Source organism: Nelumbo lutea, chromosome 2 (assembly GCF_056320005.1).
Source record: "Nelumbo lutea isolate HS-2025 chromosome 2, American lotus-T2T, whole genome shotgun sequence".
NCBI classification, from domain to species: domain Eukaryota; kingdom Viridiplantae; phylum Streptophyta; class Magnoliopsida; order Proteales; family Nelumbonaceae; genus Nelumbo; species Nelumbo lutea.
The window spans coordinates 37,821,915-37,846,237 of record NC_142685.1 but is presented as its reverse complement, the minus strand read 5'-3'; the positions used below and the strand labels follow the sequence as shown (position 1 = coordinate 37,846,237).

Here is a 24,323-nt window from a genome sequence, read left to right as displayed (position 1 = left end):
AAACCTTGGGTTGTGTTGTAACACTTTGCCTATTTTCTAGTGACAGAAAGTAGAAGATGAGAAAGCAGGACATAGTATATGCAAAAATCCAATTTCATTGAGTAATGCAAAAAAGTATAAAGTACATTACTACGTAAAAAAGAGGAAGAAGAAAAAGTGCAGTTCACTCAATAAAAACCCAAACTCAGAGGCTTGAAGTACAATCTATAAAACAAGGGGGGTCCGAGAATGGAGGTAGTTTAGTCATTAGTGTCTCCCACACACTCCTCCACCTCGTCCTTGCCGTCCTCCATGTCATCCAAAGTATCCGGCTTAGCATTTGTGCAGGTGCTCACGTCATTTGGGACTGATTTGGTTGAGACATGCCCAAAGTTGAAGTTCAAATGATGTTGTTAGAGATAGTGGTGGCACAGGCGAAACCCCCTCCTAAGATAAGGCATAGAAGCCTCCGTCTTTACGCCCTCAAACTCGAGCGATCTCTGAAACTCCTCGGCACCAAGCTACTTCGCCCACTAGATGTCCCCAGCGTACTTATTCTACCTCTCTTCGCCTCCTCCAATTGACGAGTTAGGCTAGACGACACATCGAGGAACTATCAGCTGTCTTCTTAGGCTTCCAACCAAGCACTTTCCAGCTGCGACCGGAGGAACTTAATCTCAACCGTCATCTATGTGTTGGCGCGCTCCATAGTGATAGAACAGTCATACAACTCTCCTACCAAAAAGAAAGAGTTTGCGAGGTGAACACACACGAAGACCAAGTGTTGAAGGACCAGTACTCATCAACAGTGCATCCTAGAATATCAAGCTACTGAGGTTGGCCACAATCCGTTGAATGAAGTCCCTCCTGTCCTTTAGTGCTCACCTTGAAGGCAATGCAAGGGTCTCGGATTCTATCTATGGCGGTAACATCCCAATTTGGGAGGTAGACCTAGCGATGCAAACTGGACCCCTCGAGAGCGGCGTCGGGGTGGAGCAAACTGATTAAGCATGCTCGCGAGGTCGATGGAGGTCGGACCGATGTGATCGTCATCAATGTTCACCACGTTGGGCTCCCTAGACAGTGGCCTCTCTGCGACTTCTTGCTCTTTCTCCGAAGCATGGGTAAATTGCTAAATTAAATGATAACATAAGGGTAGATTGCTAAAACCTCCCTTAAAGTTTCTGGTTGTTGCTGAAACCCCCTTGTAGTTTGGTAATTGCAATCACCTCCCCTGAACTATTTGACATGGTTGCAAATAGAACCCCTCTAATAGAATATTCTAAATAAAGGCATAAAAATGTCCAAAATACACATGCAATTACTTTTGATAAAAAAAATATTTGTTTTTCATTTTTTCTCTTCATATAAATTATGTCTCCAAATCCTTCAAATCTCTTTATTGAAATTGATTTACTTTTAGAATTTGCCCTTCATATCAATCACTCAAAGGTGAAGTTGCAACTTTAAATTCTCTTTTTTTTTTTTGTTCATAAAGAGTGTATTGTTTTTTCCATATAAACCAGTCTCAATAGTAATTGCATGGGTATTTTAGATATTTTTGTGGCTCTTGTTTGAGGATTCTAATAGAGGGGGTCTACTTATAACTGTATTAGAAAGTTCAGCGGAGATGATTGCAATTACCAAACTTCAGGGGAAGTTTTAGCAATTTACCCTAAAAATTAAACTATAAATTATATAAAATTTACAAAAAAATGAACATGTCTTTAATATTATATATTCTTCACATTAAACAAAAATATATTTAAAAAGTGAAAAATTAATGCATGTCTTATTCATGGCCCATTGTCCCCATCGAATATGTTAGCTGTTCAATAGCCATTTGATTGTTGACCAAGTTAATGGGTATTTTTTTTCCCCCCTAACAAAGTGGTCAGTGGTTTTGGTTGAAACATACATAGAAATTTATCTGAGGGCAAGTTAATCAATCTTACCATTTGGTTCAACCGCGAATTGAAAACATCGCTATAAATCATAACAAGATTTGAAGCTAAATCTACAGGTATTGGCATACATGCATTCTACTTCATATGATGTGAAATAAGCAATGCTTCACATGCTAGTATTTTCTTTATTATTATCATCATAGACACTTGAAATTGTCATATGCAATGCATGTGCATTTTTAATAATAAATATGATACATTAATAAAAATGCATGGTAGTGGAAGCTGAATGGTTTGATTAGTGTCTTGTGTCAAACTAAATTCAAATAATTTTGTTTGACTTGAATGATCATAGACTAAGACTCTCAATAAGTCAATAAAGCAACAAATAAGTGCCCTACACGTGTCATTCACAGTCAATTCTGAAAGCCAATGGAGGTTTTGTCACCATTTTTAATGCTTCACAAATCAAATGACCAGCAAGTTCGACATTCTAACAACAAAGATCTCTTGAGATCAGAGACTGTGGAGAGACACATTAGAGAGTGTCCATTGGTAATGGATTAGAGGCATATATGCAAAAGATGTGTTACAGTACTATAATGAGAGTGTTAAGAGAGAAAGTGGCCGACAATAAGAGGAAATTAGGCCATTTAAGTGGTTAAGAAATGCTGAAGCAATCTATGGATGGAACAAGGAAACAAGGAACAACCCTTGGATACAAGACCAAGGACTGATTTTTACATGTGTTTCTGAGAAAGAGATGTTCGAGCCACAGGAAAATGATGGTAATGCAAGAGTCAAGACACAGCACTCAGGATGAGAGTGAAATGAGGAAAGAAAAAAATAATGATATTTGAATTTCGAAGTATAAATGGGTGAAAGGTATAATGACCCGGATCATATATGGAGAGTGAGAGGTTTGTGACTCGGTCATTCCAGAATGAAGTCAATTTTTAGAAGATTTAGAGACATGAGTTGGTACGTTTAGAAGGGAATCAGAAAACGTTGCAAATGAAAATAAAAAACCCAGCTCGAACGACTTTTGACTTGTTTGATTTGATAAAAACGCAGAGTTGATTTATTTCGCCGTCTGTGGGAATCGAACCCACGACCACATGGTTAAAAGCCATGCGCTCTACCAGCTGAGCTAAGACGGCGTAACGATAAATGACCACTCCAAATTATAATAGCAAGGAGCGATTCATGATCCATCTTCATTCATCCATTCACCATTGGATGACGTTTTAACATCTTGAACGTTCTATTGTAAAAGTTTAAATGAATTTAAATCGATTGAAAGGTTCTAAGTTATTGAATTGATGAGGCATGGTTTTCAAAACCAAACTGGATTAGACGGTCGAACCTGAAAAATCAGGAATTGATCACTTGATCGGTTCCGCTTTGCCCCAGAACTGTTTTTTTGGCCAAAAACCATTGATTTGGTCAGCAAACCACTAACCTAGGCATTTGAATGGTCCAACAGTTTTTTTCATTCTAATAATAATAATAATAATAATAATAATAATAATAATAATAATAATAATAATAATAATAATAATAATATTATTGATGATGATAATGATGATTGATGTAGGCACATTTGGCTGGCCTGTACGGGCTGACATGTGTCGAATCAGAATGCGCCAACCTGAGCATACCATGGGGACACTCAGGGTTACCAGGCGCAAACCGGACGAACCCAATCACAGGGCGCCGCGTGGCCCTGGCAGAACATCTCACCAAGCCCTCGCACGACTCGCATCTGGACCATTCAAGCCCAACTACTCCCAGGCAACTCCTGATATAAATGCAAGGCACCACCCACAAGGTAAAGGATTCAAAACTTGAGCAATCTCTCTAAGCATTACTTCTCTCTCTAAAGAACCTAAGTGCTATTTGAGACCTCATCTAGACCCTTTGATTCCAAACCTCTAGTTCACCTTATGTGTGTACTAACTTGACCGTCAGAGTCTTTGCCTCAGGTACTCACCCGAGGCCTTTGACACTTTATTCCTCATAGGATCTGTACCGAGGCCTCCTTCAGACCTCTCGCACATCACATTCCACACTAGCCTTCGGCTTCTACAATATCCGAAGAGACCTTCCACCTCGGACGTAGTCCTTAGCCTCGGCCATTTCCATCGAAGCTCGGAAGAAAAATTACTTTGTTGTCCTCGCTCAATCCGAGCATCAACAATTGGCGTTGTCTACGGGAAATGTTACTAAGGCGATCCCCTAAAGCATTAAGAATTAAAACCTCCCTAGCTTTAAACACTATGGTACGAAGAGCCATGAATCCTCAGAACCTGGTTACGAACGAGCAGTTTCAGGCGGTCCTCGATCGTCTGGAATACAGGCCAACCCAACCCGTGGCATGACATGGCACGGGACCACATGTGCCCAAGCCATGGGCCATGCCGTGTTGGCCCGACATGACCCACTTTACACCTCTACTTCGGTTGCCTTCTTCTCCGCCTCGGCCGCTCGCTTCTTGGCCTCAACAGTGCACCCCTCGGCGAGGGTCGCCCGTCGCTGGGCCTCAGAGATGATGCTCTCAAGGTGAAACCTCTCTTCTTGCTCCTGGGAGAGGTCCTTCTATGCCTCCTTCAACTTCTCCTCGAGACGTTCCCAAACCGTCTACTCGTCCTTTAAGCCCTTCCTGAACTTCTAATACTTCTCCTCGGCAGCGATAGCGGCCTTTTGGAGCTTCTCCTTCTCGAGGCTATCTAGGTGGGCCAAGTTGGGGCTCATCCGGTCCCCAGACTGACGAAGTGGAGATAGGTCTGCAACAAGAACCATCAGCAAAAGCTACAACAAAGAAAGAACAAAAGAACATGGTGATGAACGCAAAAAACTTACCTCGACCAAGTGGTGTAGCCCCTTGTCATAGACGGCTCGCGGTGAGCAATGCATCATACCAGGGCCTGGCTGACCCCTTCCTCAGTTATAGAGTCCCCCTCGCGAACTGACCACCAGGGACAGAAGACCTTGGAAGAGTGCTCGGCCCCTTCGACAAACTCTTGTGCAGATGTGGGGGCAGATGAAGGCCCCACGTGGTGCTCCTTAGCAAGAGGCCTCTTCATCGTGGCGTCCCCAGCGGGACGCTCGCTATTGGCCGCCTTCTTCGGCAGCTGTCCTCTTAGGGCCTCTTCTTACCCGCCTCGGCCCCCTTGGCGGGCTCCTTCATATATATATATATTAACAACAATAGATATATATGAGTTTTAAATGATTATAAATAATTTATTTAAATATAAAAACCATAGTTTAATGATTTATATAAGTGTGAGAGAGGAGAGGATTAAAATGTGTGTGCTAAATTCAAATTCGAACCTGAATATTGGCTTTAATGGTGTGTCAAATTCACAAACTTAATTAAAAGTGAGAGAGGAGAGGAAAGTTAAACTTATCTACAAGCCAATATGTTATAAAATTTTAAACCTTACTTATGAATCATTCATAGTCCATATCGTTATCCTTACACTTACGAAGGGTTCTTTTTGAAGATCAAATAAATTCTGGCAAGATTCAAACAGAAATACTTTTTTAGTCCCTTTAATTGACATCGATCTAGGTCCTCTACAAGGATGATGCATAGGGGATGGTTAGGATAGCTCAGCTGGTAGAGAAGAGCAAAGGACTAAAAATTCTCTGCCATCAGTTCAAATCAAATTTCTAAGATGTGGTTAATGTGTCAAATAGATATTCATATAAATGAATAGATCATACAAATTTTATAATAGTATAGATCATGATACTTAAGGCTGTGTTTGGAAGGAGTACAAGTATAAATATGTAGAGCGCAAAGTCTTGTATTTTGTATCATTTTGTATGTATTTGTATTCAAAATATTTGTATTTGTATTCTTCTAAATTAAGGCTGTGTTTGGAAACAATGTAAATTGAGTATAAATCCTGGTTCATAGTAAATTTGCATTCTAGTTAACTTTTGCATGTGTTCGACAACATTACATTTATGTATTGACAAATGATAGACAAATGCATATTTACATTGATAATAAGATGTAAAAAGTACAATAAAAAATAAGTAAATTTGCATTCAAGTGGGCTTTTGATAAAAAAAGTATATACTTTATTGGAATTCATGTTTGCATCCATTACAGCTAAAAGTCTATTTGGTAAGAAGTGGGAAACTAACCAAATTTTACAATTTATATGAACCATTTTACACTCTACATATTTACATTCATACTTATTTGCATCATTTCCAAATGCAGCCTAAGCTTTAGATGTATATTTATACAATACACCCGATCCTTGTAGATGGATAAAGAATTTGATTTCGTTCCTATTATTTTTTGTTTATCCATATTGTGCCCCCTCTCTCTCCCTAAATGAATTTTCATTTCATGTCCAGTACAAATCTCATATGCTCCTCTTAATTTTCTATTTGCAACTAATTATTTTAGCCTTTTAGCTTTCTAGGGTCCATCTAAGTGATGTGCACGGTAAAAAGTTCATGATACGGAAACACCCCTTGTAGGGGCGTATCAGAAAGGCTCCAATACATATCATTACTTTGAACCTTGAATAAAAAAACTAGATCAAATAACAGTTAAATCTACATAGTCCGGAACCACCGGTATTCCAGTGGGATAAGTATCAAGAGAAAGGGAGTTGTGTGGGTGGCCCTTGGCCAACTGAGCCACTGCAAGGGCTAACATATATATATTATACCTTCTATTTACATAACAGTAAGAAACATTGCCAAGTTTAAAAGAAAAGCCCTGGTCTTCATCAAAAGCTAATGACAAGACCAAGGCAACACAAACTTCTCTTACCACCTTTTGCGAATCAGAAGATAAAACCACACCCCCAGCATTCCATTGCTGCACAAATTCTAAAGCCTGCAGAGCAGCAAAAAGCTCAGCTTGATCAGTTGAATCTAAGTTATCAACCCTGCCACCATATACCCTCAAACAGGATAGCTTCCTTGTTAATAAGATGATCCCAAAAGAGAATAAGGTATTAGTAATGGACCCAGTATCTGTGAATATGGTAATATCTATCCAGTGTTTAACTTGAAGCAAAAATTTTGATAAAAAATCTTGTCTATGACTTAGATCAGATTGTGACGATCTAGAATTTTGGAATGTCTAGTTACTAATGTAGGTGTTTGGCATTGGTACTGGAAACATCACATCATTTTCTCATAAAAACAGTGTCGAGCATGTAGATTTGTAAGAACCATTTTTTCTTATTTTTTGTTTCGAACCAGTGTTGTCACATGGACGTTTTCTGAGAAAACAGCATTGGCTTTGTTTGGTAGTAGAGCTGGCGGCAATGTTTTCAACATCAATTTATATTATTCAATGTCCAAGATGATGCCACATCATTATATAACATTGCTACAGATCACACTTTCTCAATTTCTAAGGTGTGGTCAGAAACAATGTTTTTTTCTGGAAAAATAATACCAAACAAGAGGGCGGCGTTATTTGAAGCATCATTTTCTCTGGTGTGGTGTTTACATGACACCGTTTTCTTAGAAAACGGCATTCATGCCAAACACCCGCAATGATTAAAAGATTCTGCCACATAATTTGGTTTTCCTAAAGCATTTCTCATTCCTAACAAACCATATATCAGTTTTCGTCTGGGAAGGAAATCACATGTTCGACCCATCCATACTTTTATCAACTACAGCTACAGGAAAGTGGGGAACGGATGGCAGTTCTCTCTAGAGTGTCGACTTTCGAAAGTGCAAAAAAAAAAAAAATGTTCAACACTCGGCAGAAGAAGACATGGGTATACAGATATGCCAATAGATCCACTCTTAATGGCAATAGACTTTGAAATTCGACATACGGATACGCTAGTAGCTGGTTGGCACGAGGGCACCTCTAGTTCACCTGCAATTTAACACAAAGGTGGGGGAGGAAGAATGCAGTCTTTAATTTGGCAAAGCTCAAAATTTGAGCTGACTCTCAGTCCTTCGCTAAAGCCAAAGGGAGTAAATTTGTCGCGAGTTTCGCATAGACAGGTTTGTCAATGAAACCTGAAATTATGTGGCCGGATTCAACATTCAATTCAATTATTTTAGAATTAGATGAACCATATACAATTTCAAATCGGATTCGGATGGGATAAGTTCCAATTCAAAGTTGGGTCAGATTTGGATATAAAAATTTAAAACCCTTAGTGTATTTGGTACATAATTGGGCTTCCGAAAAGACAGCTTTATATTGGCCTATTGGGGCTAGATTATGAAAGCCAAAATCCATAAGTCGAACTCGGATGTATTGCTTATACATCTAATTGATTTTTGGATTGGATTTGGATGTCATCAATTCCTTATCAAATTGAATTCGAATTTAGATAAATCCGATCCTTTTACATGCATGGGCATAACTTTCATGAATAAATGGATCTAAAATGTACTACACTAAAAACTGGTAAGACATTCCAACCCAATAGGAATAAATAATCTTTAAAAAAAATTGGCATCCTTGAGAGCTTTTCGGTGGATAAATTTGTAGGGGTGTAAGTCGGAAGGGTTGGGCTGGGTTTATAGTTAACTTAGGCCCAATCATAAAATTTGGCCTCAAGGTCTGAACCCGGACCAAGCCTAAAGTTAAACACGATCTTCCCAATCCGAGCCCAACCCACACTATAATTTGATGCACTTGGTTCTTCATGTACTCTCTCTCTCTCTCTCACACACACACACACACACATACACGTATCGGCCTGTATCGACCGATACATGTCGCATCAGAGCTTTCCCAATACACCCCTACAGGGGGTGTTTTGGGTTGGCAAGTGGTTCAGAGGGTAGACCGGCCCCTCTGAACTATATTAAAAAAAAAACAATATTGATACAACCTACTAGCGTATCACCCTGTATCGATATTTTGAACCTTGCGCGCACACATATATACATGTATTTATTTATAAATATATGTAAATGTATATGCAAAAGTTACATATATACATATGTATGTATGAATGTGTATAGTTGGACCGGGCTCGAGCCAAGTTTAGACTACCTAAGGGCTAAACCCAAACTTTGTCTGAAAAAATAAAAAAACCTAACTTCTTAAGCCCAAGCCCAACCTGATGACCAAAAATCCAAGCCCAGTCCATGTAAAATTTCAGGCTGCACTTGCCCAATTTGCATCCCTACAAATTTGTCTATTATAACCACACCTGAGCTTCATAAATAACATGAAGTAAATCCCATTTTCCCATAATCTTCCCAGTTCAAACACTCCTCTCCCTGCTTCATGCTTATATTTCAGTGCTCCCTAACTTTAATTGTTCCAACACAACAAGGGAATGAGCTAGAAACTTCAGAACCATGGCCATTAGAGTAGTTTAGTAGGTTTCATGTTTGGCATCGATAGGTTTCATGTTTGGCATCGGTGGTGGGAACATTGTAGTGTTTTCTGAGAAAAATAGTGCTGAGATAAAAACTCTAAAAAATAGTTATTTTTTGTTTGGAATCGATACTGCCACATAGGCATTTTTTTAGAAACCAATAATGATTTTGTTTAGTACCACTACTGATAACAATATTTTCAACACTAATCTATATTATCCAACATCTAAGATGATGCCCAATTGATGCCACATCATTGCATTATTGGTAGCATTACACCATTTTCCTATAAAACATTGAATTTGATGTTACTCCAGACCACACTTTCTCAATTTCCAAGGTGTGGATTGAAGCAACATTTTTTCAGGAAAAACAATAACAAACAAGAGGATGTTGTTTGAAACACCATTTTCTCTTAAGTGAAAGGGAAAACGGCATTGATGCAAAACATCGCCTTAATAAACACACAATAGTGAACCCAAATTAAAACTCACTTTCTCATTTTTTTTTATTCTTGGAACAATTCCCATCATTTCTGTTTTTTTACAAGTCACAATTTCTGTTGCTTTCCCCTATAATAATAGCTTTGATGGTTTCTGTTGTTTTTCCCTATAATAATAGCTTTGATGGTGGAGGATATTCTAGTTGTAGCCTAAAAGGGTCCGAGGGAAGTAAAGCGAAAAAAAAGTCCTCTAAATCCTTAAGTACTTTTTCTGTTTGTGGCTCCTTTAGGCTGTTTGGTTTGAATGAAAACGTAGGGAAAGGAAAGGAAAAGAAGGGAAACCTTTATTCCTTTCCCTACTCTTTCCTTCAAACCAAACATAGCGTTAGTGTCACTCTAAAGGACCTACTTTTGTCTTTACATTGAAGAATTTAGATCAGCTCCTGATCTCGTGAAACCACAGTAGGAGAGAACAAATGGAACTTGAATACCTTACAACACTTTATTAAAATCCCGAAAACTGAAATCTTAGGTTGTACTTGTAGCTTGCAATGAGACTCCCCCCATTATGCAATCTTCTGGAAGAACGAAAGACAGTAGTCACATCAAAGATGCCCTTCCCAAGATTTTAACCAAAACACATCTGAGGGGAGGTCTTTGTCCAATGAAGTTAACGCAGGGAAGGTATTAGTCCAGGAGAGGTCTTAGTATTTAGCATAATTTCAGGGGAGGACAAGTCTTTAAAGTTTAAACAACTAAAAATTTTTAATTTATTTTACACAAGGTTTAAAGTATCTCGAATGGTTTTTGGTGAGACAAACATGTCGAACAGTAAGAAAATAAATGTTTCAAAAAAAAACAAGAAAAAACAAATCCCCCCTAACCACCATGGATGAACATGATCTGAAATGATTGTATATGGGCTTGAACAGTTTGTATTGATCAACACGGATTGACACAGACCGATGCACAAATGTAGTGAGGAGTTTTTCTTGTTTATTTTTCGAAACTCTTATTTTCTTATTGTTCCACGTATCAGTCTTACAAACCCATTCTCAACTATTACAAACTGATACTGAACTAATATAATCATAAATACAAATTACAAACTTAGCATTATAAATAATACTCATTGTTTGAAACTCATACTCAACTTTACAATCCCATAATCAACCATTACATACCAAATTCGAATTTTAAAAATCCATACTCAACTACAAACTGTTATAAATCCATACCGAATCATTACAGATCATGATCAATTATTACAAACTCAGCCATATTTAACTGTTGCAAACCCATACTCAACTATTTCAAACTGATACTCAACTGGTACAATCACAAACCTAAATTTAGCATTAGAACCTTACTCAACTGTCAGCCGTTACAAATTTATACTTAATTGGTACCAAACCTTACAAACCCATAATTGACCATTACAAACCATACTCAACTATTACAAACTGTTAAAACTCATACCCAATCAATATAGACCATGCTCAACTATTACAAACTGTTAAAACTCATACCCAATCAATATAGACCATGCTCAGCTATTACAAGCTATATTTAACTATTACAAACTCGTACTCAACTGGTACAGACAATCACAAACCTAAACTCAGCATCATAAACCATACAGACAACTGTTACAAACCCTTCTCAGTCGTTACAAATTGATGCTTGGTATAAATTTTGCAAACCCATAATCAAGTATTACAAACCATATTCAACTTTTATAAACCTACACGGCTACATCCTACCACTTTAGACTGATACTCAACCAGTACAAATTGTTACAAACCCATATGCAACCGGAACAAATCATTGCATACCTATACTTAACTATTACAAACTAGCATTAATTGTTGCAGATTAAGCATACTAACCCACTTCAAATTTGAAATACCATATAGATTAACAATGCTAAAAATGGATATCAATTTTTTTATGCAAGTGCTCAAACTCACACACATACAACATGGATGCAGTTACTTAGATCATAGAAGTCACCCAAATGAAAGAGAAAGATTGCTGCATTAAGATAAAATACTACAATTTGTAAAAATGAAATATGCTTTAAGTCATTTAATCAGCTTATTCTTATCAATATTATATTAAAGCAAAATTAAAAGGATAAGATAATTATTGATATTTTAATTCTTCTACAATTTCTCAATGTTTCTTTAACATATCTCAGTATCCACACATTACATAAGTTATTAAAACATATGTTTCTAATGCATAAATTATGTTTATAAACCTTATTTATATTAATTTGAAAGTTGATTTATTGATGTTTTTTCGAGATTTTATTGTGTTGTCCTATCGTATCCATGTGTTTCTTAACTTTGTACCATATAACCATGTGTATCCAAAATGAATCCCAATACACCTCTTAAAATTGTAATTCCAACGCTCTGTTTCTAATACCTTGATTTCACACCAATGCACTAGACCCAATTAGGGAACCTTTTTGCTATACCAGAGCAGGTTTACTGGTCTGTTAATGTTTACAGCTTACAAGGTTGACCCAACTTGGGCTTTATTTGGTTTGAAAGAAAAGGTAGGGGAACCTGGCTTGCAAACCAAACACAGCCTTAAGCAAACTGCTTGGCAAAATATTTTGGTGCTAAAGTGGAATCCACAGCATTTCTCTCACATCCACTATCCATGGAAAAAGATATGGAACTGAGGATGAACCAAGGCTCCAGATGGTTCTCTATTTCACATTTATTCTGGACCAGCCACAGGGTCTCCCCATGTGGCACAGACAGGTTGGTCCCCTAGGTAGCTAATCTAACTTTTTGAATGGAAAAGAAAAGAAAATGTAAGAACAGATAGGAAGGGGGTAGGTATATATATATATATATATATATATATATATAGATATAGATAGATAGATAGATAGATAGATAGATAGATAGATAGAGAGAGAGAGAGAGAGAGAACGCAGGCAAGTGAGCATGTACAAATCCATAATTTTATTTTTTTAAGATTGAGAGAAAAAAGGGAAATAAAGTAACGATTGCTCTGATAATAGATATGTACAGATAACCAGCTACCTAGCAATTTACAAATTGGCTTAAAAAGAATGCACAAAATAACAGACTACAGAAAGAGACAAGGAACTACCTCTTCTGATTACCTTCCAAGGATTCCACCATAAAACTTTCTGCTAGGCTGGTTTTCCATTTCTCCACAATACAACATCCAGACCAAACAAATCAATCCTCCATAGCATGTTTTAAACAATTAATCTACCTCAGATAGGGGCAACAATAAGCTGGGTATCTAAGCATCCAATTTTCTATATTTCATAACAATGGCTTCAAGTATCCCATCTGATCTGAAGTCTGGTAAAAACAGTCTCGGGTCAACAGGCCCTGGAAGGCTGAATGAAATTGTGAATGGTCCAGGTGGGCACAGGTTTTGTGTCTGCATCTGAAAAATTCGTGAATGTCTCAATATAAATTTCTCACCAGTCATTGTCATCCCTCTGAGATGGACCTTCCCATCATGTTCAATTTCACAACTCAAATGACCTGCCAAGGATGAAGATCAAAATATCTCTTAAACATGAAAATGAACATATTTAAATATAAACAGAGAAGAAAGGTGATAATGGAAATGCAATAAAAACATCAACCACTTAAGTTTTCTGTTTCCTGAAAGCATAACATTGGGAACTAATATCTACAACGTTCATGAATTACAAGACTTCACATGAATTTTATAGAGCACTTGTATAGCAACCAACATCAGAAAGAGAGAGAGAAGGGGAGAGAGAGAGAGAGATCTGGAAATTGAAAACAGTGGAGAGTCTTGATTCATTTTTCTTATTCCAAATTTTCAAATCCATGTAGTGGTGGCTGTTTAACATTAAAAATTTCCATGAGCTTTTTAAAGAAACAAAAGGATGAAATTGAAAACAGAGAAAGGGAAATAGAGGAGGGATGGTCCAAAATTTGATGAGATACCACACAAACAAGCTTCAAGCACAGAAACAATAACCATTGGAACCCACAAACAGGCCTAGTACTTTCTATATTTAGAAGTCTAGACATATCTGTAAAAAGTTTTTTTGTAGACTTCTTGATTGAAGCACATCTCAGGTGTAAATTTTCAAGTGCATCACTTTACAACATAAAGACAAATTTTGGATTAGACAAGTTTTCTTGTAGACTTCTTGATTGAAGCACAAGTTTTCTTGTAGACTTCTTTATTGAAGCACACTTCCTCCCCTCGATTACCATTCATATCATGAATGCATTAGAAATAGAATGTGTTACCATGGTTTTCAAAACTGAACAGTCGGACCAGAAAAACTGAGAACTGGTCAGGTGACCGGTTCCGTTTTACCCCAAAACTGTTATTTCCCCAAAAACCGTTGATTTGGTCAGAAAACCGCTGACCTGGTCGGTCAAACCGTTCGAACCGTTCAAACCGTTCGAACTGTTCAACAGTTTGACCGTTTTTTATTTTTTATTTATTTTTTATTTTTTTGTCAGAATGGGCCATCCGCTCGGTTCGAACGCCAAACCATTCAAATCGGGAACCGGACCCCTGACTGGTTTGTTCTCTGGTTCGGTTTTAAAAACCTTGTGTGTTACTGACAAGCAAAGGAAAAATTCACAAAAAAAATACCTAGCAAGGTGCTCCTAAACTTTAGCATCCTAACCTCTTCATTTGGACATGAAGGCTTTAGACAAACTGACCAAGAAGTAGACCAAAGGATTGGAGGTAAATCTAATCATTGTAATCTAACCCCTCCACAAAATGTAATTTTTCTTCCAAGCTGGTTACCAAATCCATCCAAAATTGGGTCCCAGGTCACTTGCATAAAGACTATCACCAAAGGTAAGACCTAAGCAATTTATCTGCTAGGAAGAAGAGAGACAACCAAGCGTGTTTAGCATATATCCCTTCAGCCTACCATTATCCAGATTGATTCATGCCAAACAATTTAGCTTTCAATTCATTCTAAGACAAAATACCTTTTTCCAAGATGAAGCCAATACCTAATTCCCTCCTCTCTTTAAGAAGGAAAAGTTAGTTAAGGCCATTGTCTAATGTCAGTCCCAGCTATCTAGGGTCTTGGGAGGGATAGACTGTATACGGTCCTAACCTTTGGCATTTCTTTCACAAAAAGTGGCCACCCTCAGACATGAACCATTTCTATTCATGGAGAGGGTATAGTGATTAATCTTGCCAGGACCATGTCTCACCATTTCTATTCAATCCACCAATGTTTTTATCACAAAAGGCAAAAGTTTGTCAAATTCAATAAGAAAACTCCTAAGCCATTTTCCTATAACTGAAGTGTTCCCCAACACAAGCACCCAATTCATAAATCTCCCTCTTGTTTTCTTTTGCACAAGATATGTTTTTATTGATCTTTTATCACATGTCTTGTAAATAATAAGGTGATACTTTTTAGTATCTCCTGGTTTCCACAAAAAGCCCGTTATGATCTTCTTCATCCTTCAGATAATGGCTATTGATGCAGGGACCACCCAAATAGCCACTAATTAGGTGGCTGAGATGAACCTTAAGCAAGATGGAAACAGGTCCACACAGCCCACAGCTTGCTGGTTGAAGTTTAACCTCGAATTGTTCAACAAAGTAGGCTGAACAAAACTTAAAGAGATTGAATAATCACTAAAGTAGTGAAACAGAAATTGAAAATAGGGTGAAAAGGGGCTCAAATGGTGCTTACAGGTTTGGAGAAAATAAGAGAAATGGTGGATGATGATGGATACTGTACTATTTAGAGGGGGGTTGCAGAAATTTAGTAATAAGCTTTTGCCTAGTCACCACTTGCTTTGCTAAGGTGCCAACCCAACTATTAACCAATGTTGGAATCAACTGAAATATGACTTGCATATTCCTTGTCAGCCATCTATTTTCCTTTATCTCATTTGCAAAGGTCCATAAAGCTTTTCCTTCAACCCCCAACCAGCTGATTATCACTTTTGAGTCACCTCAGTGTTTTAAAAGCGCAAGGCGCAAAGTGAGGCATGCACCTTTTTGAATCAAGGCGCAAAAATATTAAAAAAATTCTAAAAATAAAAAACAATGTCAGAAAATTCAAAAAAGGCCAAAAAAATTCAAAAAAAATGCAAAAAAAAAATATTAAACATGATATTAATAAAAAATATAAACTTAAATTTTAAAATAAATATTTTAAAAAACCAATAATCTAAAATTAAAATACACAAAAATAACATGTAAGCGTATTAAAATGAAAATTTAAAAATAAAAGCAAACATATAAAACATGTAAAGTGTATTCAATTGCATTACTTCAAGTAGCTAATGTGATGTAAAACATATTACATTCTTGATTCTATGAGCCACCTTTGTGCCTTGCCGCTCAAGACAAGCCCAAACAAGTCCATGTTAGGGTCTTAAATTCTTAATTTTCACACACAAAAAAATAAAGATTTTATAATTTTAATTGACTTTTAAGAAAATATTTTATTAAGATGAATGAATGAACAACATTAGCAAATAGGGGGTTCTTGGAGCTTCGGTGAGCGAGCGGATTTGTACCCCTTACAAAATTTAAGACCTTAACATGGACTTGCTTGGGATGCCATGAGGGGCGTGGTCGAGGGTCTAGGGGTGGAGCCCCCAGCTCACTTGCTAGGTTCAAAAAAAGCAAAAAAGCATAAATTTTCAAAAGGTCCATGTCTGGGCTAAGGTGCATCAAGCGCACACCTAGGCACACTAGGTGTGCACCTTTTGAAAGTATTGCACCTAGGACTTGGGCAAGGCACCTCACCTATGCGCTTAGGCACGCCTTTTAAATCATTGAGTCACTCACCTTCTATGACTATTCTTGCTTATGCTCATCTCCCCTTGCTATTTGTACCCCTTGCAAAATTGTCAATAATTCGGCCTTCATCGAGTTTCCTTCACTAATAGACCCCGAATAGACAACTTCTACAATCCCTACTTCATTCCTTAACACCCCTCCCACCCCAAAAGGTCCCAGATTGCTCGCCCCCCGAATAGACAACCTCTGCTCTGATATTAATACATTCTATTAATGCCTCATTACTTACTTTTGCTCTTTGAAGATCCTTGCAGTCCTCTCCCCCCATATAGTCCACAAAATTGCTGCCCTTGTGCACTTCTACATTGCCAGCATCATCCCCTCTAATCTTGTGCACCTTATGAACAAAGATGACAACAAAGAAATAAAAGCTACATATTGGAGACAAGGAGGAATAAGAAACAAAGCGATTAATTGGATGAGCAATGTAAGATCTTTTACTCTTATAAAGAGTGATAGGTAGATGAAGATTTGAAGAAGTAACCTAAGTTGACATTCAAGCACAAATCGGAATGAACTAAGGAGATCAGGGCAAGATATAATTGGAGCTTTCCAATAAAAGCATTGAATGAAAGGACACTTATTGAGGGTATCTCCATAAAAGTTGCACATTGGGAAAAACCTTTGGCTATGTTTCATCTTTATTCCAAGAACAATATAACCAAAAATTAGCATGGTAAGCTCCTCTTCAGCAAGGAATTTAACATGCAGTGAATGGAATCCTCCAGTAGCTGATTTCATCAAATTGAATTTTGCAGGTTTCTTTGATGTCAAATGATGCATGATGGGGTAGGGGCCCTAATAATTTAAGATCTGGTGGTGGGCTTTATTTGGTGAAGGAAGGGCTTCAGTGATAAAGTTGAAGAAAATGGATAGAAAAGCAGGTAGAAAGATTGTTGTCCACCAAAGAATGATTAAGAAATCAAAAGGAGAAGTCTTGCTGTTAGGATAAACAGCAGAGATGTGGATCACGTAGAAGAAGAAATGAGAGAGAGTGTCTTCAAATCAACTCTTTCTTAATTGCAATTACAATGACTTTTTACAGACTCAACATATGAACTCGGGTGTCCCTTTATAGATTCCAATTTGGACTAAGAAACTGACTCAAAACAACTTCTAATTTTTTTTAAAACTAAGACAAATCCATAAGTAATCCACAAGAACATGTCAACAAGGACTCTAATTCCTACTAAGAATAACTTAATTCAAAGACACCAGAATTACTAAAGCTTGTATTATCACAAGTTTACTAAAAATAGTGATTAGGAGAATTACTATAAATAGAAAGTCCAAAAGATACCAATAAATAGTAATTTTGAAATAACAGTAAATTTCCAGAAACTTAAAACTTAAAATTGCAGTCCTAAGACACCTATAAGTAGAAAATAAATTACAAACAATACCCACATCCTAATACCCAAAAAAGTTGAAATTGGTGTAGGAAATGGATTACTTCCTTGCTTCCATATCTGCGCCAATCTGGAATAGGTGGAGTCTAATATATAAATTTCTTTGTTAAATGCCAACTAGACTTTTTTTCAGCCATCCAAGTATAAATCCTGCTTCAATAGTTAAGAGCTTAAGATTGCCCAACTAAAATTCCTGATTATAGTCCCAAAAGAGAGATGTCCACAAATGAACAGTCAGGATTCAAACTGGTGAGGCAGATGTATGATAAATGGAAACCAAAACAATAGTGGTGCTAGTATGGCAGTATCATCACATTTTTTCGCACAAAAATCTAAACATGTAAAGAATATTATAGCCATCAGAAAATAATAAATGAGTACAAAAGAGTGGAAAATAAAACTTACCTGGATCTCTCTTGACACCAGGTAGAGCAACTCGGAAAAGATATGCATCTCTACTAATTCCTATGTCAACAAGACCAATAGGTGGTCCAGCTCTCCCCTCTTTTGCTGCTCCAGTTAAAACCATAGGTATCCTGGAGTTCCACTGCTTCATATTTGGAGTGGGGGCAAGTGTGACAATGGAAGGCCCACCTAGGTTGCAGGGCCTCACAAGAACATCTTCTATTGGATGCTGACCATGAATACGTGTAGGAGTTTGAAGTAGATCATTAAGGTACCTCTTTTTCCGCACATTTCTATGTTTTGCAGAGCCAGGAGCATTTTCATTGGAAAACTCTTCTTCCATTGTTGCATCCCAATATCCTAGGTTGTTTGGTTCATTTTCTTCCTTGTCTGTATTGTACCCATGGCAGAACAGCTGGATTTCTTCTCTACTAATTTTCATATCATAAATGCCAGTTAAATGTCTGAACCTTTCCAGATCCACTAACTTAATATATGAAGTGTCAGGGTTTTCAATTAGAATGATCCCCTTGAAGATCTTATGCTTGGCTTTGTATGTAGTTTGCTCATGAAGACCCAGTGGAAAAATACATGTGAACTGCCGTGCATCTTCAAGTAAACCTGAGTTGGGCAAAGGTAGCTTACCCTTTAAATACATGTGTAATGAGTGCAGTTCCAGGATTGCATTTGGATGTGCATTCTTCAAGATATAGTAGTATAACTTCTCTACTTGAGAAAGACTAACAAAGGAAGAGCCCAAATCATTCAAACTGTACTGTGGCAACCCTTCAGCTACTCTCTCAAAGACTGACCTTCTTGGTATATCAGTTTTGACATCTGGGCCCAAGAAAGTGCCCATGATGAAGTTGAGCAAGAAACGCTGGTCATTTACAGACGCCTCAGCCAACAGCTTAGATTGGTTGTTATCACCTTGTATATGCATGCTGTTTGTATGGTTTAGTACTTTCACAGTCACTGACTTTGCCTATCTCAGGAGGTGAAACCACACATCATGTCAATAAATCCATACAACAAATGGATCATATTATTGAAAAGTAAAGGTCTATTTTTTCAATTGCCAGATTTCATATAACTACTAGTTAAAAAATGCCATTATTTTTTATCCGCAACACAGAAAATCATTCTTCCATTAATTTCTTTGAATAATAAGATTACAACAAGTTGTGAGAATATGAAATACCCATTACAAAGCAAACCCACCCAACACTATATCCCAATTGTGCCCAATACATTTGTTGTCTTTGAACTCCTTGCTTGGCTAAGCCATTTGCCAAGCAAGCTATTAGCAGATCTTCTTACCCATAGTGTTTGAATGTTCATGTCCCTTGATAACCACTTGAATCACCTAAACTCATTTTTGAGTTTTCTCAACCATCCCACTACTATCTTCAAATCTCCTTTGATAATCAATCTACCAATTCCCATTTCTTTGGCGTTCCGTACCCCTTAAACTGCTGTTAACAAATTTGCCCTTACTGAGTCGCCTGGCTCATTTGGGCCGGAGAACAAAGCACATAAATTTCCATCCTCATCCCATATCACCCAACCAATTCTCAAGGGACCCGGATTGCCAACACTACTGCCATCAAAGTTCAATTTCATTCAGTCCCCAGCTGGGGTGACCAAATCTCTAGGATGTTTTGTTTCCTAGAGGGAGACCCAGCTATTGCCCCCTGGTTCCTGAAGAAATCCTCCACCTTAAAGTCTGAAAAAAAAATGCCATTATCCAACATCAATCAAAACTATCTAAGGTCTTGGGAGGAGTAGGCTGGATAGAGGCCTAACCTTAGGCATTTCTTATACAAAGTGGCTACTCGGAACTTGAACCCTAATTCTTATACTTGCCAGCCCAAGATTTTACCATTACACCAAGCAACGGCCTCTTATGTCACTACTAGGTAGATCTAACATGAAAATGCATGCTAATGGGCATATAATAAACACATAACATAATCTTTTTGTGGGCCAGGCCAGGCCTGGGTTTAGGCCCAACTCAAGCCCAGGTTGCCAGGAACATACATCTCTCTCTAATTGTGAGGGCAGAAAATGTAATTTGAACTACTACTTTTAACCGCATCCACTTCCCATTCATTAAGTCTTTATATCTGAGGTATTATGACCCATTTTCTCTCATTAAATCCTATATTTAAGGTTTTTTATCAATATATTTAAGGTATTTTTTCTCACCAATAAATTATACTAATTGGTGTTCGGGTCATGGCTGAGCTGGTCCAGAAAGACACGTGGCTGCCCAGTCATCGCCCGGTCAGCCCAGCCACGTCAGCATAGCTCGGCCAGCTTTGCCATGCGAATCCATTCCACGGCCCAGGCCGGGCTACGCTACAGTGGTCCCCCATCTTATCCCCTCAAACACGTCACCTATACGTCATCCGGATAAGAACGACTTCAGATGAGAGGAGGGAAGACAACTCCGCCGAGGATTAGGACTCCTATCCCAAGAACCTCAGCAGAGAGTCCCATCCTAGCAACCCCGGGAACCCTGTCCAACTAGGACACGGACCTTCGACTATAAGTAGGTACTCTCCGCTCAAGGTAAGGCATCAGACTTCTAGCTCTCAGACTTCCTCATACTCGGCCTAGCTTTCCTCTTGCTCGGCCAACCCTTCCTCTACCTCCTACTGACTTAAGCGTCGGTGTATCTACCCGGGGACAACTCCTCGGGCCTCTAACTTCCATTTCTTGGTTGCAGATCTTGAAGCGCGGAGTATCTGGTTGGTCTCCTCAGTTCATGCACTACCTCGGATTGAGCAGCATCAAGATCTATGTCCAATATTCTTAAGTCTTAACAATAATTAAATTATGCGTTTTTACTGTATTTAAACAAGGGAAAATAATTGTTTTATTTTATTAGAGCTCCTCTGAAATTGAAGGGATAACATGACTGATTTCGGTCAAGGTAAACTTTTTAGGACCCCTCCAATGTTGAGTTAATACCTTGAGCAAAAGTTACCTGGCAAGTTGTGTAGGGAAAAACCTATCTATGTGTCCTTTACCAAGTGTTTGTGGATTTTAAAGAGACCAAGACTCATCCATACCTACCCAACATTTTCATCTTCTATCACCCACAATCGACAGACAACCATAATAGCATACATTGACAACAGGACACACACAAGATGAAACGAAATGGAAGACCCACAGACAGCAACTAAATTGAAGAGGTGACAAAAGTACTTTAATCCATAGAATTTGCCACGGATTAACTGCAAATCGTGCAACTTTAAAGCAAATATTAGCCATCGACGTTGTAATTTCCGAGGTTTGGATGATTTCTCATCTAAAAGCAACCAAACTGAACCTAACAAGCTCAATGAAATTCACATAGGAAGGCGTTGGAACCAAATCGAAACCCTATCTGCTTTTTCAGACAAATTAAACGAAATAGCAAATTTAATCTATGGCGTTAGATGCAAAGTAAACATAAGGAAATAGGATCACCTCATAGATAAGTTGGCGGGTCGACAGAATTGAGAAAACAGCAGGATCAATAGGTACAACCAGCGCGAAGTTCTGGTCTCCAGACTCTCCACTGGTGACAAGATCTCTTCGAGGAGTCAGTTGTCAGAAGAAGGGAAGGATCAAAACCAGAGATATGGGGCCTGCCCTGGAGGGCTACAGGTCGCATAGATGGGTGAACCGTGGACGTGGAGGGTCTTCTGTGTTTATCATCTAAAGTTCTTCACTTTTTCCCATTTCTCATTAACTTACCACAAATTTTCATAACTTCGAGAAATGCCCTATCGTCAGAGAATTTTTGTTGTCTGAACCTTACCCTCCATCGGGCATGGTCACTGTCGTTACTGACAATTAATAGAAATTGTTCGATTAGCCCACTAATCCATCTATATTACTATACTAGTGGGCCCTTGCGATGTATGTAATGGGGCACTCCTATCTGTCCCTCACCCATTGTCAAGACACTCTATCCCATCGTTGCCCTTTTCCTTGTGATGAGGCAAGTTCATCACCCATTGTCAAGACACTCTACCTCATCATTGCCCTCTCCCTTGTGATGAGGCGGGTTCAAGGCGAGACATCCATTCTCTATCGGGGATAGGAAATCTCCAAATTTTTCCCAACCAAGGCAATCACCTAAAAATAATATAATTTATATATGTTTTACAAATAGAATTATGAGAATTTGGGGATATTTTAAGAATTGGATTATGACAATTTGGGGGTATTTTATAAATACAATTGTGGTATATTAGAATTATAAGAATATGAGGAAAACTTAGAGATATTTTAAAAATAATATTAAATCTATTGATATTTTACTAATTTAACATTGATTTTGGGTAATTATATGCAAACCCCATCCATTCCCTGTCCCTAATTTGGAGCAAAAATATTTTCCCTATCCCCACACTATCTCTTTTCCATCCCTATTTAATATTTGAGAAAACTTACCCCATTCGAGGGTGGGGCAGGGTAGGCCCTGGTTTTAAAGGGAAAATTTCCATCCCTATAATTCTAGTAATTTTCAATAACTAATTAACTAACATTAAATTAAATAATAATAAAGTATGATATTTTATGATAATTTTTAAAAATTATTGAAATATTGTTGATTAACAAAAATATATAGTAAATTAGTTATTTACAATAACAACAAATTAATATGAATTAATGTAATTTATTTATTTTTTAAGCCTAAATTATTTACTATTAATCTAAGTCATGTAATTATGGTAAATTACATTAATTTTAATAAAAGGTGGATCCTTTGTTGTTAATTAATGTAAAACCAAGTATGGTTGAAGTCAACCAAGTGGTCTAAACTGGTGTGGATAAATTCAATAATTTTCCTAAATTATTTCATAATTTTTTATAATAATAATAATAATGGGTTGTTATTTAAATAATATGAAATAATTTCAGATAGATTTTCCTATTTTAATTTTCCTAAAATTTTTAATAATTATTTACTTGAATAATAACAATGGACTATTATTTAAATAGTTTTGGAGAATGTTTTTTTAGATTAATTTCCTAATTTTTTAATTATTATTTATTTAAAAATTATAGATTATTAGTTAAAGAGTTTCCCTGAATTATTTGATAATTGTTAACTATAATTATTGATTTTATAGAAATTAGTAAATTGTGCTAATTAGTAATCTCTTTTATGATAAATAATTGTTGTAAAAATTTAATAAAAAACTATTAAATTAAAATGATTAATGTAATTAAATTACACTAAACATTAAAAAATTGAACATTTATTAATTAACCCAACCTATCAGTTTGGCTAGCCAAACAATCTCCAACCGAACTGAATTGCCTCTTAAACACTCCTAATTTCAGCTAAATTAATAATCTAATCTCTAACAAATAACAATAGTTTAATCTCCAATAATTATTAAAAATTTATAACAAAAATACACAATTGCTGAAAAAATATTTATAAAATACAATAAATAACTAATAAAAATCTTTAATACCTCTTCATTTATTTATATTTTATATTCTTATTAAAGTTACTACATAATTTTGTTATTTAATCTATTTTTTGTTTTTTAAATGATGTATAAAATATGATTTAGTACTCAATTTTTTATATTGAAAGCATTTAAAAATTATTTAAAAATAGTATATAAAACATAAATAATACCTTGCCCCACCCCGAAAGGGGCAAGTTTTCTCGAATCTTAAATAGGGATGGGGAAGAGACAAGGTGGGGATGGGGAAATGCTTATGCTTCGAATCAAGGACCGGGAAGGGACGGAGTTTGCCCTAAAACTTATGGTAAATTAGTAAAATATCAATAAAATTAATATTGACTTTTATCTCTAAGTTTTTCCTCATACTTTATAATCATAAGATCCCATAATTCCACTTATAATATACCCCCAAATTGTCATAATCCAATTACTAAAATACCCTATATTACAATAATCCTATTTGTAAAATATCCACAAATTAGATTATTTTTAGGTGGTTGCCTCGGGTGGG

General features: G+C 37.0%; 1 protein-coding gene and 1 non-coding gene across 2 annotated transcripts; both read right to left on the bottom strand.

Annotated features, from left to right (window-relative positions):
* Positions 1-2,973: 2,973 nt before the first annotated feature.
* On the bottom strand, positions 2,974-3,046 carry TRNAK-UUU (transfer RNA lysine (anticodon UUU)). Its single transcript has one exon. It is a non-coding gene; the product is annotated as a tRNA-Lys (tRNA).
* A 9,593-nt stretch (positions 3,047-12,639) lies between these two features.
* LOC148869935 (increased DNA methylation 3-like) lies at positions 12,640-22,158 on the bottom strand. Its single transcript, XM_088974091.1, has 3 exons — positions 21,807-22,158; positions 18,327-19,311; positions 12,640-13,217 (listed from the first exon to the last, which is right to left on the bottom strand). The coding sequence occupies exons 2-3, from the start codon at positions 19,267-19,269 to the stop codon at positions 12,967-12,969; spliced, it is 1,194 nt and encodes a 397-aa protein (XP_088830217.1). The 5' UTR covers positions 19,270-19,311; positions 21,807-22,158; the 3' UTR covers positions 12,640-12,966.
* Between the last annotated feature and the right edge of the window lie 2,165 nt (positions 22,159-24,323).